This window comes from Diabrotica undecimpunctata, chromosome 4 (assembly GCF_040954645.1).
Source record: "Diabrotica undecimpunctata isolate CICGRU chromosome 4, icDiaUnde3, whole genome shotgun sequence".
Taxonomy (NCBI): domain Eukaryota; kingdom Metazoa; phylum Arthropoda; class Insecta; order Coleoptera; family Chrysomelidae; genus Diabrotica; species Diabrotica undecimpunctata.
Genome location: NC_092806.1, coordinates 87,612,284 through 87,630,260, shown reverse-complemented (window position 1 = coordinate 87,630,260; position 17,977 = coordinate 87,612,284). Strand labels below are relative to the sequence as shown.

General features: G+C 34.7%; 1 protein-coding gene across 1 annotated transcript in view; it reads left to right on the top strand.

Annotated features, from left to right (window-relative positions):
• Positions 1-17,977, top strand: part of sws (patatin like phospholipase domain containing sws) — a 1,321,526-nt gene that overhangs the window by 427,360 nt on the left and 876,189 nt on the right. The window contains exon 8 of the mRNA XM_072529876.1: positions 4,171-4,368. Within this exon, the coding sequence (XP_072385977.1) occupies positions 4,171-4,368 (198 nt within the window). The remainder of the gene's footprint in view (positions 1-4,170; positions 4,369-17,977) is intronic.

Genomic DNA, 17,977 nt, shown 5'->3' with positions numbered 1-17,977 from the left:
AACTGTTCCAATTTCCTTAGACAACTTGCCGTATCTTCAACATTTAAGGTGGCTGATAAAATGGCAAATATTCCAGGTAAAGTTGATGTTCTATTAGGAGCAAATATCTTTCCTTACATCTTAACAGGAGCAATTATTAAAACCTGTAATGATCAGCTTTCAGCACTTGAAACAAGTTTCGGTTATGTTTTGATGGGAAATATTCCACCTACAAATATAACAAATATTCATTCCTTTTTTACGTCATTTTCTGCTAATGATTCTGAGCAATTAGATGCGACATTAAAACAATTCTGGGCCATTGAGGAAGTACCAGAAGTTAAATCTTATTCTCCGGAAGACTCGTTCTGTGAGAAGCTGTATACTCATACCACTTATAGAAATGCCGAGGGCAGATTTGTAGTAAATCTGCCTTTCAAAAACGAAATACCTTCTTTTGGCGACACAAAACGTTTAGCCTTACAAAGATTTGGTTCTTTAGAGCGCAGATTTGCCAAAAATGAATCACTTAAGATTCAATATTCAAGCTTTATCAAAAGTTTCATAGATAATCATTATTTAAATCCTATTCAGCCAAGTACGGCAATAAATAATGCTTATTATCTACCACACCATTGTATTTACAAGGAGTCCAGTACTACTCCATTGCGCGTTGTGTTTGATGCTTCCGCACACGCCCCTAACTTTCCGTCTTTAAACGATACGTTATATTCAGGTCCAAAATTACAAAATGATCTTGTAAATTTATTGCTTAAAGTCAGGTTTCATAAATATGTCTTTACTGCAGATATTAAATCCATGTTTACTCAGATTCTTATCGCTCCTGAGCAACAAAGATTTCAAAGAATACTTTGGCGTTTTTCGGAACAGGAATTTATTGCTGAATACGAACTTACTCGGGTTACTTTCGGTGTCTAGCTCACCATATCTTGCAATTCGTACTCTACAGCAGCTAGCACTCGACGAACCGGACTTACCTGTAGCCTCATCTATACTCCTAAAAGATACTTCCGTAGATGATGTGGTGACAGGAAAGGATTCTTTACAAAATAGTGTTCTTGCTATAAAAGAATTAATATCTTTATTGAAACGTGGTGGATTTGAGTTACGAAAATGGGCAAGTAATGCCCCTCAGTTATTCTCTCTCGCTAATATTCCTTTGGATCATATTCTGCAGTCTTTTTCATTTGACTTAGATCAATCTTCGTTGAAGGTATTAGGACTTGGATGGAATCCATCATCTGATGATTTCTTTTACAAAATTTTACCTCTTCAAGCTTCCTGTACAAAGCGAAATCTCTTAGCCCAAATAGTTCGCATATTCGATCCTTACGGTATTCTTAATCCTGTCACTTTGATAGTGAAGACTATTATTCAGCGTCTTTGGCTACTTGATTTAGATTGGGATGCAACTCCACCTTTGGAAATTACTTCAAGGTGGGAACAATTTAAAATTGAACTGCCTATACTGTCTAAGTTTACTATACCTCGTCATATTTCTTTAAATGGAATTATTTCCTGTGAGCTTCATGGTTTTTGCGACGCTTCTTTATGTGGATCTTCTGCTGTTACATACCTTCGTGTGTGTTATGATACAGGAGTCATCAAAACTTATTTTCTTTTAGCCCGAACAAAGGTATCTCCTACCAGGGTACAAACTATTCCTCGTCTCGAGCTCAATGCAGCAGTAATTCTTAGTAAATTATTATCTTATATACTGCAGACTCTCACTATACCGTTTAGTAGAAGTTACGCATGGTCAGATGCGACTGTTGTTCTTTATTGGATTAATTCACAGCCATATAAATGGAAAACCTTCGTCAATAACAGAATTTCTTATATTCAAGACAGGATTGCTTCAAAACACTGGCGATATATTCCTTCTTCATTAAATAGTGCGGATCACGGATCCCGTGGACTTTTCCCTGAGGATTTCTTAAATACTCCTGCTTGGTGGGTGGGTCCGGAGTTTCTTCGCACTACTGGTCATTTTCCTTGACCAATTCTATCGAACATAACTTAGAATTGAAACAGAAAAGTTGTCTTTTGTCTTTTCCATCTGATGAATTTGTCGATAATCTCTGTAATCGATTTTCTTACTTTTCAAAATTAAAACGTATCTTTTCCTATGTTCTTAGATTTGTTGGCAACCTAAAATCAGTCAATCAACGAACAGTTGGAAGGCTTTCTATTCAGGAACAAAGTAACGCCACTAATCAACTAATTAGATTAGTGCAACAAAGATATTTGAAGGAGGAAATAGAACAGGTTAAGGGTAATTCTATAAAATTCAAATATTTGAAAAAATTAAATCCCTTCTTTGATTCACATGATCTCCTCAGAGTGGGCGGATATAATTAGCGTATGACAAGCGCTTTCCTCTTCTTTTACCTTCCAAAGGTAATTTTATCAAATTACTTATTTCGGAAATTCATATTGTACATCTACATGCAGACATTCAAGGTACGCACGTCGCCTAATCACAAAACTTTTGGATAATTTCATCCAAACGCGTTATTCGTAGTGTTCTTTCAAAATGTCTTTCCTGCCGGAGACTAAAACCTTCCCGCTCTTCCCGACCTACGGATATCCAAGGCCAAACCATTTTCTTGCGTTGGCGTCGACTTTGGCGTTCCTTTTCTGATACGAGCCAATAAACTTAAAAATGCTAAACGAACGAAAGCCTATATTTACCTATTTGTATGCTTTGCCACTAAGGCTTTGCACTTAGAATTGGTATCTGAACTTAGTACCGAGGCATTTTTAGCCTCATTCAGACGTTTTATAGCACGTCGAGGACGTTGCTCTGTTGTCTATTCTGATTGCGGAACAAATTTTGTAGGAGCAAAATCCTATTTATTTAGAAGACATTAAGTCACATTTTGATAAAAACGACGTCATTACATGGCATTGAAATCCTCCGGCAGCTTCCCATGTTGCTGGATTGTTTGAAGCGGGTATAAAAAGCGCAAAAACACATGTGTCTAGAGTCATAGGCGAACAGGTTTTAACCTATGAAGAATTCAATACATTACTCATACAAATAGAGGCTGTCTTAAATAGTCGTCCCTTATGTCCTGTCAGTAATGATCCAAATGATTTTTCAGTGTTAACACCTGGACATTTTCTTACACTAGAGCCTTTAAAGATAATTCCCGACCGGGATTACAGTCATGTTCATTTAAATAGACTGTAAATCTATAGAAATAATTTAAATAGTTGGCAATTGCTGCAACGATTACATGCAGACTTTTAGCAAAGATGGAGCAGAGAATATTTACATACTCTTCATCAACGCACGAAGTGGCATAAAAATGAGGGTAATCCTAATATATGTTCACTCGTACTAATACGTAATGAGACCAAGCCTCCCTTACAATGGCAAATGGGTCGAATTAAAACTTTAATTTTCGGTCAAGATGATATTGCTCGCGTAGCTATCGTACAAACCGCGAAAGGTGAACTTAGGCGACCTTTGGTTAAGCTATGCCCTTTGCCTTATATTGACTAAAAATGCAAATATGCATTTTGGTGGGTGGGAATGTTACGTCCCTCCACACATATTCTTAGTCTTTATTAATAATTTTTATTATTATATTTTTATATTTAATTCTTTAATTAACGTGTGTGTATGTCTTATAATCGTGAATTAATACGGACCTGTACAGTCCGCCCCCCTAAAAGTCTTAAGGGAGCAAAGCTACGGACGACACGCACTTAAAACAGTCTTGTATAGATCAGCGCGATAAACACCCCAGTATTTTTTGTGTGTAAACCTGACGACGCGGCTTCAAGAAGATTCTGCCACCTGAGTCAACCCCAGTGCACTGTGGAAGAAGAAGAAGTGTTAGATCAACATCACAGGTACCGTAATTTGATTGCATACCCACACCATATTTATATTAATTGATAAATTTACATATAACTTATTTTCGCATAAAAATAATACCAGCACCTAAATAAACATTTATGAGCGAGTGTTTCTCTTTATTTAGAATTATCTAGAATATCTAGAATACACAGTTGTTCAACTGGTAATATATTTGGAGTCGACTGTAATAAAATAAATTACTTATATAAGAGAACGGATTGTTAAAATAGTTTTTGGCATTCATTTAATGAATCAAAACATCTAGCAATGGCGGTCAATTAATAACACTTCTATTTCAGGTATCTGATTGTGGCTCCATACCAAAAAAGAGGCTATCAATACAAAACCCGGATATTAATGACGAAGAATTAATAGAAGTAGCAACCGTGGCATTTGTCAAAGAATTAGGTTTAGAAGATTTAGATACTTTAAAAGGAAAAGTAGAGATTAGGGAAGTGTCTGCAGGAACTTACTTGATGAAAGAAGATTCTAATAAGGTAAATATATCGTTGATTCCCTTTTATGTAAATTTGTAAACTGAAATGCTAATGAATTAATTTTGATTTCTTAGAACCCAACTATTGACTATGAGCATTGTTCTAACGGGATATATTGTTGCTCTGTGTTGCATAAAGGATACACTGTTTCCGCTGATAAAGTAATGTTAAATAAATGTTTAATAAATTACAATATTCAGGGGTTTTTTGTGTATTTAGAAAACTACAAATACAATTATCTGTTTCAATTACGAGTTTTAATTGGAACTGGAATGTCAAACTAATAAGGTTCTGTTTTTTTTTTTTGGCACGTCCAAACAGTATGTTTATATGGGATTAAGCCTCAAATTATTGTAATGAAAATTACATTTTTAACTGCGGTTTGACGTTTCGATTTCCACTCCGGAAATCCTTTTCAGATTATTTCAAAAAAGTAGTGAGATGTGTTTAGGCTTATGTTTTTCAAACTTGACGGGTAACTTACTTTGACCTCGATGTTGTACGCAAATAGCAATGCTTTTAGTTTAAAATTCTAAGGGTGGTGCTTTTACCCTCAGGCCGATATCCAATTCTGATTATTTTGTGTTCGTGTATTATGTGTTTATCGTGGTTATATACTATATTTTATATATTATACTATACTGTTACACTTATTGAAAATAACTTTATTCAAACACTAACTTGTTTACAATACTTTAACAGAATGACAACTATAAACTTCAAAAACTCCATTACAACTGTTCCAAACTGTCAACAACATCTGTTTATATACATTGTCTGACGTTCCAGACTTCACTAGATATTTCAGGACATTCGATGGCATCTTAAATATTCTAGAATTTTAATACTTCTTCTTTTTCGTCAAGGGACTTCTATGTGGGATAAATCTTACGGAACTTTCGTAACACTACTCCCCCCTTTATAGATATTCGCTTCGAATAACTGGTCTATCAGGCACTGGTTGAAGCCAATGGTTACCTTGGGTTTGCTTCTACATATATGAGAACTGGATGTCGTAGATTAGATAGTGTTTTCCGCAAGACGGAGCCCGGGCATTCCCAGTGTCGTTGAAATTTTCGGACAAAGTCCTTCATTAGGTGTGGGATTGTATAACCATACCGGGTCACCTCTTCGAATGATGTATCTATAGCATGCATGTCGAGCTTGTCCTTGGCTAGATCACTTTCAAGTTTCAAACTTTTACGAGCAAAATTCGTCCATTTTTCTTTCAAATTTTCGATGTACGTCAGGGAAGAACATTCTTCTTCGTAGGGAGGAAATCTTCTAAACATAAGATCTTGAGGAGTTTTATCATCGATGGAGAATAACCCGTCTTCATGTTCAGAACTTCTATAGACTAACAGGAACAGAAAGATTAAAATATCCCAATCTTTTTGGTTATCAGCGAAAAAACATTGAAAGATATTGACAAAAATTAAGGTATCATGTCTCTCAACCATTCCGTCTGATTGAGGATGAAGAGGCGTAGTGTGAGTTTTCTTAATACTCAAAATTTTTAATTAATATTTAAATGGGAATAAGCCACAATTAAAGGTTAAAATACATTTATTGACGTTTCAATTTCCACTTCGGAAATCGTTCTCAAAATATTGGTAAGTCAGTAACATATAGAGAATACATCATTTATATTTTTTAAATAACAAACATATAAAATCGGAATTTGGTATTTATTGAAGGTAAACTAAATGCAAGATCAAATACTTACCATGTCGGGATAGTATTATGAGGTTTTTTCCTGGTTTTTCCCTCATAATTTACTATGGAATCACTAACGGGAGAATTTTACTGTCATCATGGCATGTATTTGTCTTTTTAAAGACGAATTACATGTTATGATTTTTTCTGACGGATATTCTCACGTTAAAGTTGATTTCATGTAATCGAATGAACTATCTTATAAGTAAAGTCGTCCCAGGAACGCAACTCCCTCAGACATACAATAATGTATGTCTGAATTGTCAATATAGATGAGTCAGATAAAATTAAATTATTAGAAGAATTTTTCACTAAGTAACAAAAACAAAATTTGTTTAATTTACTAATGTTTGTATTTTGAGAACGATTTCCGAAGTGGAAATTGAAACGTCAATAAATGTATTTTAACCTTTAATTGTGGCTTATTCCCATTTAAATATTAATTAATTTAAAATGCCACAAGAAAATAGCTTCAGAACAATATCAAAATTTTTATTAACTCTTGCCATAATTCTGATTTAAATCAGATTTTGTCCTTAATCAGAATGTAACTCTAAAGGAACTCTATGTCTTAATATGACGTGTATTATGAGTGCTTCACTACTGTAGTCGCTTCTTGATTAGGAAGCGGTGCAATTTTCTATTATTAAATAAATCACATTTCTTACACCAATCTTCTGCAACTCGGCCACAATTTATCCAGTAAAATCTGTCTCGAACTCAAACCAGTGTTTTTTTGATACCAAAATGTCCTCCAGAAAGGCTGCTATGAACTTCTTATCTTCTTCAAGTGCCATCTTCGTTCCGAAGGTTGGCGATCATCAGGGCTATACGTATTTTCGAAACTGCTGACCGAAACAATTCGTTGCTGCTACAGCTATACCATTCCCGTAGATTCTTTAGCCAGGAGTTTCGTCTTCTTCCTATGGAACTTTTTCCTGCTATTTTCCCTTGCATAATTATTCGAAGCAGTTCATATCTTTCGCCTCTTGTAATGTGTCCCAAGTATTGCAGTTTTCGTTTTTTGATCATAAATATGACTTCCTTTTCTTTATTCATTCTTCTCAAGACCTCGACATTTGTGACTCTCTCGGTCCATGATATTCTCAGGATTCTGCGATACATCCACAGTTCAAATGCCTCTAATTTTTTGGTATCAATGTTTTTCAACGTCCATGACTCCATTCCGTAGAACAGCACAGAAAGTACGTAACATCTCATCAGGCGAAGTTTCATTTCAAGGCTCAAATCTCTTCCGCAGAACACTCTCTTCATTTTAGTGAATATGGATCTGGCTTTTTCTATTCTTATTTTGATTTCTGATGAGCTATCGTTGTCTTCATTTATAAAAGTGCCTAAATATTTCTATTTGCTAACTCGATCGATAATTTCATTGTGTAAATATAAATTTTGGACATTTTGTGTTGATTTCGATATTACCATAAATTTAGTTTTCCTTATGTTCAAAGATAGTCCATATTCTTCGCTGCAGTCTGCTATCTTATTCACCAATGTCTGTAGTTCTTCAAGTGTTTCTGCGATCAGAACGGTGTCGTCGGCAAATCTCAGATTGTTTAATCTAACACCATTTATTTTAATACCTACGGATTGCTCAGAGAGTGTTCTATTCATTACGTCTTCGGAATAGAGATTAAACAGGGTTGGTGACAGTATACACCCTTGTCTCACACCTCGCTTTATTTCGATTTCTTCAGTGGTATTATTCTCTACTCTCACTACTGCTTTCTGATTGTAGTACATATTTGCTATTAGTCGGATGTCTCGTTTATCTAAATTCTTTTCTGTCAGGAGTCTGATTAGGTGATCATGCCGCACTTTATCAAAGGCCTTGTTGTAATCTATGAAACACATGAATACATCTTGATTTATGTCAAGACATCTTTGAGACATAACGTTCAGTGCAAACAACGCCTCTCTTGTTCCAAGTCCATTTCGGAATCCAAACTGGGTATTATTGATGTCCATTTCCAGTTTTCTGTGTACTCTAGAGTGTATAATTTTCAGAAATATTTTCAGTACATGGCTCATCAGACTGATTGTACGGTAATCACTGCATTGTTTGGCATTTATCTTTTTTGGTATAGTAACAAAGGTGGATAAAAGCCATTCTTGTGGTATTTTTCCTGATGTATAAATGCTATTGAAAAGTTTAACCAAAATGTGAATCGAGTCTTTTTCTATTAGTTTAAGGATTTCCGTTGGTATTTCATCTGGACCTGGGGCTTTACCATTTTTCATTCTTTTTAGTGCGTACATTACTTCTTCTTCCGTTATTTCTGGACCTTCGTCTCCTTGTATGTTACTTAGCTCAGATTGTTGTCTATCATCTGCAAAGAGTTCTTCAATATAGTTTTTCCATGTATTCAACTGTTCTTCTAGTTCTGCAAGTACTTTCACTTTTTTATGTACATTAAAAATATCATGTTTTGCCTGCAATTGCTCTATTTCTTCACATTTTCTTTTATAAAAATCTTCTTTTGCTATTCTGATTTCTATTTTGATTTCTTTCTGTATTTGTTTATACCTTTGTTCGTTTTTTCCTTTCATTATTCTATGATTGTCCATGAGAAGAAGGATCTTATCAGTCATCCACCTTTGCTTTATTTTTGGTTTTTCTTTAGTCAGAATTTTCTTCATAGGACCTGTTATCGCCATTTTTACGATTTGCCATTTTTTATCTATGTTGTTCGTTGGCTGAGATGTTTCTTTTTCATGAAGTATTTTGAAATTATTATTAATACATTTTTGCAGTTTCTCCTTTACCTCCAGGTTACATAAATGACTGACGTCTATCTGATTTGCTCTTCTTTTCTGCTCCAATCTTTTTAGTTTAATACTCATTTGCGCTATTAGAGGGTTATGGTCTGAAAAGACATCTGCGCCTGGGTAAGCTTTAACGGATTTTAAGGAGTTTCTGTATCGTTCGTTTATGAGTAAAAAATCAATCTGGTTTCGAATTATTCTTTCGCCATTGTCCTGGGGTGATTTCCACGTATAAAGTCTTCTCTTTGGTAAGTTGAAGAATGTATTAGATGCAATCATGTTATTCTCCTGGCAGAATTGAAGTAGTCTGTCACCTCGTTCATTTCTTTTACCGAGTCCGTATTCTCCTACATGTTTTCCACTTTTTCCTTTACCAATTTTTGAGTTAAAATCACCTAGAATTACGGTAATGTCTCGTGGTTTCGTCGATTTTAATACTTGATTGATTTCTTCGTAGAATTGTTCAATTTCGTCCTCGGATTTATCTGCAGTAGGTGCATAGATCTGTATGATATTTAGTTTACTTGTGTTTGTTTGTAATTGCAGAAATAAGAGCCGATCTGATACTGGAGTAAAATTAATGACCGACTGCATCATAGACTTAGATACGAAAACTGCTACGCCGTGTCTGTGTTGGGTACTACTGTTTCCGGAGTAATATACCATGCCATTTGTTGTCAAAAAACTGCCAGAATTTGGCCATCTTGCTTCACTAATGCCTAGAATGTCGACATTTAATCTTTGCATTTCTTGTATTATATTATGCATTTTGCCTGGATCATACATACTCCTAACATTCCATGTACCAATTTTTAATACTCTCTTGGGTGTTTTTCTATTTTTTTTAGGAGTGGTATTTAGTACTTCACAGGGATTTTGCTGGTTGGCGACCCGGGAGGCCCTGTGGTCTTCGAGTGATATACCTCCCATGCCGGATCCTGGTCTCCGATTCCCATGATCAGTGGTTGACGTGGCTTTTTGTTGTACAGTCATGATGATCGTACTAGATATCCAATTGGATCCTTAATGCAGTGGTTTCTCCTTGCCTTCTGCATCCTTACGCCGTTGACCATTTACTTGATTCATTCGCCTTTGGTGTCAATTTCTTAGCACCAGGACAAAAGAGTGCCCTTCCACTCACCAACTCATCCGCCCGAAGCCGTTGGTCAGCAAGTGTGGGATTGCTTATACCGGCAATCGCTCGGTGGAATTTTCGCCATATCTGGCTACCCTTACTTAGTTTAGCCTGCAGACCAATGCAGTTGCCCGGGGTGTGGCACGTGGAGCCATAAGTAAGAGTTAGCTGTCTTATGAGGACCAGTTACCAAGAACCATCTCCCGTCTATGACGCTCGATGTGGTCGTTCCGATAAAAGGTGCTACCTCTATAACACAACTCTACACCCCTTCTTCTTCTTATAACAAATTTTTAATGTGTGATTTTGGCAACACCACTTGTTGAACTGTACGTACTCCATCGGGACTCTCCTACTACTTCCGATATAATAGACCATTGTAAGGATACAGAGATTCCCATTGAGCCCAGTACGCCTTTATAGTTCCACTGAATTTGGTTATTTCCTGCCAAATAGGTATTACTCAATTTTTAATCCATGCTCTATAAATGTTTTCAGCCTTTCCTATTGTTTTACTAAAATATGCAATAACTTTTTCTTCGCCTTCGTGTTCTTGTGATAATACGGCGCAAATACCATGCTGAGATGAGTCACAATCCCATAGAAATTTTCCATCTTCTCGTGGATAGGCTAGAATGGGTAGATAGGTAGGAGAGTAAGTCATTTTTTTTTAAATCTACCAAGGCATTTTGACAATCCGGTGTCCAGTCAAATCCAGAGTTATTGACGGTTAGTTGATAAAGGGACAATGCCAATCTTTAATAAATTTTCGGTAATATGAACAGTGTCCAAGAAACCTTTTAATTTTCTTTTCATTTCCTTATTTAGGACAATCTGAATTCTTCTCTGGATCAGTTTTAATTCCTTCAGCTAAAACGATATGTCCTAAATAGTACGCCTCTCTTTGAAATAGTGAACATTTCCTATAATTTAGTTTTAAATTGGGCATCTCTCTATCTGTAAAATACCTCACTTAAGTTTTTCAGATGCCCATCACAGGTTTTGGACATAATCATTATATCATCAAGGTATACTAGACATATTTTCCAGGTAAGTCCTCTTGAAACCATCTCAATCAGACGTTCAAACGTAGCTGGAGCATTACAAACACCAAATGATGGAACCGGAAACCTTAGAGATCAGTGCCAATTAAAAAAGCTGTTGTGTCTCGATCATCAGGATGTACTTCTACTTGCCAGTAGCCGCTTTTTAAATCTAGGTTCAAAAACCATTTAGTACCTGATAAAGTGTTTAGTGTATCATTGATTCATGGCAATGGATAGCTGTCTTTTTGTGTGAGCTGGTTTAATCTTAATCGTTTAATTTAGTCTACACAAAAGCGAGTGGATCTGTCTTTCTTAGTTACTAAGACTACTGGTGAACACCAGGGGCCCGAAGCTTCTTAGATGATATCGGCATTTATCGTGTCTTGTATTATGTTTTCAACTTCTTTTTGTCTAGCAAATGGTAATCTCCTAAACTAATACGCCCTGTAGATTTCTCAAATTAAAAAATGTCGCAGTTTTGATTAATAAATTCAATCATTTCGTCTAATTCTTTAGTTGTTAAGTGATCAACATTTTTGATTAGTTGTTTCAAAAGACTAACGTCAACTGGGTAACTTGCAGCTCTTTTTTTTTAAATATTTTTCGCACTTCATTATTCTTTCTATTGGTGTACAGAATATTTGTTGTTCTTAGCCCTTAAGTAACAAATTCTCTTCATTTGTATCTAAAATGTAAGTGCGAATTTGGGTGCTTTTATTAGATACAGCCGACGCCGAGTGTTGACTTTTATTCGTTTCCAAACCAAACATATAACCTATGCTTTAATACATATAATTAAACTTCAAAAATCTCTAATGTCCAAACACAAATTATCAATACTTATTATGACTTGTAGTCAAAAAGAAGATCTCTTAATTCAATTTTATATTTATTATGAAAGCGAATAGCTGAACAAAATGTTGAAAGAATCAAATTAGTTATGATATCGTTACGAGTGTGGTTGAAAGTCCTTTTTTATTGTATATCAGACCGACTTTTTATTTACACAATTTTTCTGTTGGCTCCTTTTCCCTTCCGACTGTGCTCTGACCATCTACTGCTCGTATTCTTGAATGCTTCACACACTCCTGTTCTCCTCAGCTTGTGAAAATCCCTCTCACACACTAACGCCGCTTCAGTTTCTCCCAAACACCTCCTGAATAAACACCTATCCAACAGGAACATACTTTCTTACTAATCGACAGGATTTTCACTTCACCGATTAGCACTACATATATGCTACACCTGTTTTCCTTACTACAGGATGTAAATTCCGCTTTGAACTGCTACTACTCCTTTGGCTTGTTCCACAGACACAACAAACACTCAGGCTATGGAGAAACAAAACAACCAGCTTCTTCAAAACACAGTAAAATATCTTAGGTCATCGCAAAATCGGCTTGACGTCCTTTTCCTCTACCTTGCTGGATGCTGGAATCTACCAATCAGATTCCAGCATTATACACTCCACGCCTTAAATTCTAACAAATCGCATTCCAGACTTTCTCAGTAAACAAACCCGCTGTAGTCATGACCTTATGTCATTTGGTATTTCCAATTTCATAAATAATTAATTTCTTTTTGTTTATTAGTCTCGATATAACAATATAACTAAACATCAAGATTATAAGATTTCTATTTTGTATTCAAAGAATTCCTATACCTGTAACTTTGACGTAATTGTTTATTACAAAAAACCGACTATTGCTATAATATCGATATATACCTGCTTTATCATAGTTTATAAAAACCGTTACTCATTCTTATCTATTTGGTTTTTACAGAAATAATTTTCCTATTTATTTATTAAATTTGGTTTCGAAAAATTAGTTTACGGATTTATTATCAGATGTCGCTATTTGCGTCCATACGAAGCCATGTTAGAGTTGCTTCTCAAGACAGGAAAGATTTATTTTCACGTTCACAGCGTCTGTGAATAGCCGTTCTGAGGATCCCTTTTAGGGTGAAATACGTATAAGCGGATATACAGACGCACTATACAGACGCACTATACGTGAAATCAAATCTTAACTGTCTTTTTCCTTTTATTAAATTGAGTTTATCGATCAAATTAAATTTATATTATGATCTTTAAATATTTTAGACCAATTCAAACCATAACTATATATATATATATATATATATATATATATATATATATATATATATATATATATATATATATATATATATATTCCAAGAAATTAACGCACCACTTTGAAATATTAAAATATTTTATTAGCGTTAATAAAAATTTCCATTGGAATGTTATATTTTGCAAGCCGCTTGTATATGCTATTCGTACACTCTATATTTATTGACTGTGTTTAATCGCTATAGTTTTTTTTTTCAACAAAACAAAAAGAAGCAAAAAATTTACTAATTCTATAAATATACTAATTTTCACGTGTTCACGAATTTTATTCGGCTACTGTTTAATTGTTGATTATTGTTAATTGTGTTTATTATGGAGCGTCATTCACGTAATTTAACCCGAGATGAATGTGCCCAAGCAGTGATACTGTCGGAAAAAGGTTAGAGTTACCGAAGAATTGGTCTTCCGTTTAATGTGTCCCACACATCCGTCTCACGGGTGTTAGAAAGATTCCTCGAAACAGGGAATTATACTCGCAGACCAGGGAAAGGACGACACCGGGTAACTACCCCTATTTAAGATCGATTTTTAAGAATTTCTGCTCTTCGACAACGTTATTTAACACATCAAAGTCTACATATTTATCTTCGAGACGTGCATGCTATACAAATTAGTACTGAAACTGTTCGCCAGCGACTTAGGGAATACAACTTAACACCTAGGATTGCCACTCGAGGTCCTCTATTAACTGCAGAGCATCGAAGGGGGAGACTATATTTTGCTAGAGAACACGTTAATTGGTTAGAGGCTGACTGGGAACGAGTGCTATTTACTGATGAATCCCGATTTTGTTTGTACAATAACGACAGACGTGTTCGTGTATTGCGACGACCCAACGAACGATATGCCCAGTGTAACTTCTCACACACCAAATTTTTTGGTGGAGGAACCGTTATGGTGTGGGGTCGTATTTCTTTGACTGCACGTACGGACCTAGTGGTCATATAAAATGGAACTGTTACAGCTGAAAGGTACATATTGGAGATCCTGGAGCAACATGTAGCACCATTCGCTTCTTATATCGGTGAAAATTTTTTACTAATGCAAGATAATGCCAGACCTCACACTATACAGATCGTCAGAAATTATCTAGAAGAGGTAGAAATTAACACTATGGAATGGCCAGCATATAGTCCGGATTTAAATCCGATTGAAAATCTCTGGGATATCCTTGGTAAGCGATTAAGAGCGACACCGATCCAACCAAACAACTTACAGGAAGTGGGAGAGAGGCTGATCCAGATTTGGAGAGAACTAGACCAAAATGAAATACGGCAATTAATTTTAAGTATGGGCCAACGATGTGAGGCTGTTATACGTAGTAGAGGTGTAAACACTCGTTATTAAGACTTTTTTCATATTTTAGTTTACTTTTCTTATCATTATTTTTTTAGAATTCTCCGTTAATTTTTTTTTTCTCCTGTACTTAAACATTTTCTGATGATTAGACAAATTGTTATAATTACTAATAAAATGTAGAATAAATCTGGTGAAGTTTTATTTTTTATTCTTTGCCTGTTTACAAATAAAATTGATTTATTGAAGTGGTGCGTTAATTTCTTGGAGAAGTGTATATATATATATATATATATATATATATATATATATATATATATATATATATATATATATATATATAGATCTAGCGGTTAATGTGGGCCCCGTACTAAAACGGTATTATACTAACTCCAGGCGAATATACACCGTGTATATTATTATCTGGGTAGCGCTGTATGTGGACTCCGACCAACACGTCGGATTAAGTGGACTCCGTAATAGGTTGAAACACTTTTGGGATCCGTATACATTTCTTTGCGTACACAACTAAACTCCTCCGATGTTGCCAATAATTTGATTAGTCGTAGATTTTTAAATTTTACAGCAGGTACGTTTTGGAACTTGAAATTTATTTAAATATCAATCAATTTAGTCATCCCGAAATTTCACAAATACTTGGTTAATGTAGTTAAATATTTTATGTTGGTAATTTATATTACTTGCTTTAATTATTTTTAAACTTAAGTTATTGTCTGTTATAAGCTTGGAAAATGCAAGTGTCCATTTTTATTTATTAGTATTTTTTTAATGCATTGACACTGAAAAATTTAATATATAAATGTACGTTTTGATGTTTCGATTGCTACGTTTTTTGATGTACAATATTTGTTTCACAAAGTAGTAAAATTTAAATTATAATAATTTATAAATCAATCTTAAAATTATAATTTTTTATTGTCTAATTTGAATATTTCGATTTTTAAATGTAGGAAATTCAATATCTTACTATAATACTTTATAGATACACATATATTATACATGGCATAACACCTAATAATTTCGCTTTTAACTATAAATGTATCGTATAACGTAACGTAGCAATCAGTAGTGAATCATTACTCAGATAAAATATTTCGGTGACTTTATGGTAATTTGATTCTAGCCAACATATCTATTACAATTATTACATAATATAATATGTTCGGTCTTATTGTTTTAAAAACATTCATGTTTTAAAATAGGTCTGAAGTGAATTATGCTTTGTATTCCTTTAGTGACATTATTATTAACCGTGATTATTAACCTAAGATATTTAAAGTGTTCCATACTTTCGAAATTATAGTTGTTGACTTTAATATTTTATCTAGATGTATTGAATGGCTTTCTTCTGTTGATTCGCTTGTATTTGGTTTTTATTTTGTTGATTTTAAGTGAAACATTTTTCGTGCACTCTTCACTTTGTTGAAGATGTCATTTGCGGACGGGAGAGAGTTTCTTATAAGATCAATATCATTAGCAGATGCTAGGACTGCTTTGTACCTTGAGCCAATAATAAATTGCATTATAAATAGACGTTATTTCTATTTTAGTATGCTGTTCATTAAATTTTTGAATATTTGAATCGAGAATCTGTATTTTATTCAACTGTTTTAGGTTTCCTTGGAGGTTTCCTAGGAGGTTGGCGACCACATTTCTAAAAGTATTTCTGTCTTTCGCAATGTGAAATAATTCGTCTACAGTCATGTTTGTCCAGTCACGAATATTTCGCGGCCATGACTTCCTTTTTCTACCTATTCCCTTTTTGCCATCGACTCTACCCTGCATGATGGCCTGCAGAAGACTTTATATTCCTTAGTATGTGTCCCAGGTATGCAGTCCTGCGTACTTTTATTGTTCTCAACACTTTTTTGTCTCGACCCATCCTTCTCAGCACTTCCTCATTGGTAACCCTGGCAGTCCATGGAATTCTCAACATTCTCCGGTATATCCAAAATTCAAAGGCTTGAAGCTTCCTAACTATTTGCGCTTTTATCGTCCATATTTCTACTCTGTACAATAGTTGAGACCAGACATAACATTCAACAAACCTCAGTCTCAGCGCAGTATTCAGATTTTTGTCACAGAACAATTGCTTGAATTTTCTGAACGCTGCCCTTGCCATTTCTATTCTTACCCTGATTTCTTAGTCTTAATCTAATCCTTTGTTGATGTAAGCTCCCAAATATTTATATTTTTACTACCGTATCATTATTAAAAGGATTTTGCTGAATGTCGATCTAGGGAATCCGGTGGTATGTATATGATGTTTCCATAAGCAACGTTCGAAAATTTTTCTAACTGTAAAGTCATGACGATTTTACTAGGAAATATAGTGCTGTTTAATAATAATAAAGTTCAATTAACAATTCCTATATGCACTAACTTGGTACTGATATCTGTGCTCCCCGATACCAGGTAGCAGTCCCGAAAACATTAAAACTGCTACACTCATGCTTCCAATTATCCAACGATTAGCCAGTCCAGGACTATACGCCTTATTATGGTACTGATATTGCTGCTGTCCATCATAAGTAAATATAATATGCAAGAAAGGTTTTAGCAATTTAATAGCATTTTGTATGTTAGAATATTATTTCTCCGAGAAAGTCAAAAATATCTATTTACTATCCGGATTTAATCCATAGATTAAATATTAGAATGCTACAAAATAATGCTATTAGCAGTAAAAAACGGTCTGATAGTAAGTAATAAGAAAACTAAATAAATTTTCTTTAACATACAAGAGAGAGGACGTAGAGTAGGGCATAACGTAACAATAAACCCATATAATTTTGAAAGATTGCAGCGTTTTAGGTATCGTAGATAACGCTGTCACATAAGAAATAAAATGGAATATTCAGGTAGCTAACTAATGTAAATATAACCCACATAACACTTTTAAATCCAGAAGTCTAATGCAAATCCCTAAAATCAGGATATATAAAAAAGTGATTAAACCAGTGCTATTGACTGAAAATGTGACGAGAACGCTGACAAAACAATGTAAGTAAAACTTAGGTATTAATTAGATCAGGATTAATAGAAAAGTTATCAGAATTATTTTCCAACTTACAAAGGTCCGAATACTAACCAATACCGAACCGGAACTAATGCCAAGGTCTAACAGATATATAAAGATAGCAACGTCATACAAGAGACTAAATCTCAACGCCAAAGTTACGCCGGCTATATCCAAAGGCTTTCTAATAACTGCATTGCCAAGTTAAACTGGGAGAATTCCCAGAGAGAAAAAATGCCCTTAGGACGTCCACGAATCAACAGGGGAGGTAACATATGGTCAGATTTAGGAATAATGGGACTACCTACCGACCCATCATATTTATCAACACATGCCTGTATAACCAACTGCTATCCAACCTACAATCAATCAATCAATACTTATCTGTTGGGAACTATCAAATCCATTACATGTAGTCAAACGAACTAGGCTTAATA